Below are 831 nucleotides of genomic sequence, written 5' to 3'. Positions count from 1 at the left end.
TTCCTCCCACCCCAGCTAGCTAGTCATACTGTCTCTTAAGACAGCAAAACATTCCCTCAATATACACAAGAGAAAAAAGCCAGGTCAGTTCCTCCTCAACTTTATTCGATTATCAAAAATATGTATAAGTATTTTTCCATATGTGTATTTTCATACACTGTTTTTAACATTTTCATCTTATTATCAGAGAATGTGTGATAATCAGTATGTAACACTACAAAGTTCATACAAAGCTTTATACTTTAAATATATTTTATCATCAACGAATGTATATATGCATTTTAATACTCAAACTGTTTTTTTAACGTTTTTTATTATTCTCCATATATATACAGGGGTGTCTGTATGCGCATGTATCTATTTATAAATCTAACGATATATTTATATAATATTTCCAGGAATGGCAACGTCTGTTGAAAATCATTTCATTCTGAAATTCTGTTCACCTTTGATACTCGTACTTTTCTTGTCTCCGATTAATGGGAATACTGAGTATAAAGAAAATAATTTCAAAAGACTTCCTAAATCACAATGCTTATCTAACCCATTTAAACCAATTGAGGAGACGTCATCTCGTGTCCAATGTGCGTCTCTGTGTACATCATCCGATGGTTGTGGATATTTTAGCTATTGCAATGGCACATGTCGCATGCATCGATCGTTTTACCTGAGAGATCTTAGTGGTAATAACTGCGACTGTTCATCGTATATTTTGCTCAACGGAGGCGGTATGTAAATCACATTTTTCTTTCATTCGTTTGTAATTTCATTAGCATAATGTGCTGTGTTGTAATATATATATATATATATATATATATATATATATATATA

The 831-nt window shown here is 31.4% G+C and overlaps 1 protein-coding gene across 1 annotated transcript in view; it reads left to right on the top strand.

Annotated features, from left to right (window-relative positions):
* LOC106876620 (uncharacterized) overlaps positions 1–831 on the top strand; it is a 22586-nt gene that overhangs the window by 8133 nt on the left and 13622 nt on the right. Inside the window, exon 2 of the mRNA XM_052969883.1 lies at positions 399–728. Within this exon, the coding sequence (XP_052825843.1) occupies positions 399–728 (330 nt within the window). The remainder of the gene's footprint in view (positions 1–398; positions 729–831) is intronic.

This window comes from Octopus bimaculoides, chromosome 8 (assembly GCF_001194135.2).
Source record: "Octopus bimaculoides isolate UCB-OBI-ISO-001 chromosome 8, ASM119413v2, whole genome shotgun sequence".
NCBI classification, from domain to species: domain Eukaryota; kingdom Metazoa; phylum Mollusca; class Cephalopoda; order Octopoda; family Octopodidae; genus Octopus; species Octopus bimaculoides.
Note: the sequence above shows the minus strand (reverse complement) of the source record. Positions and strands in the feature narration are given on the sequence as shown.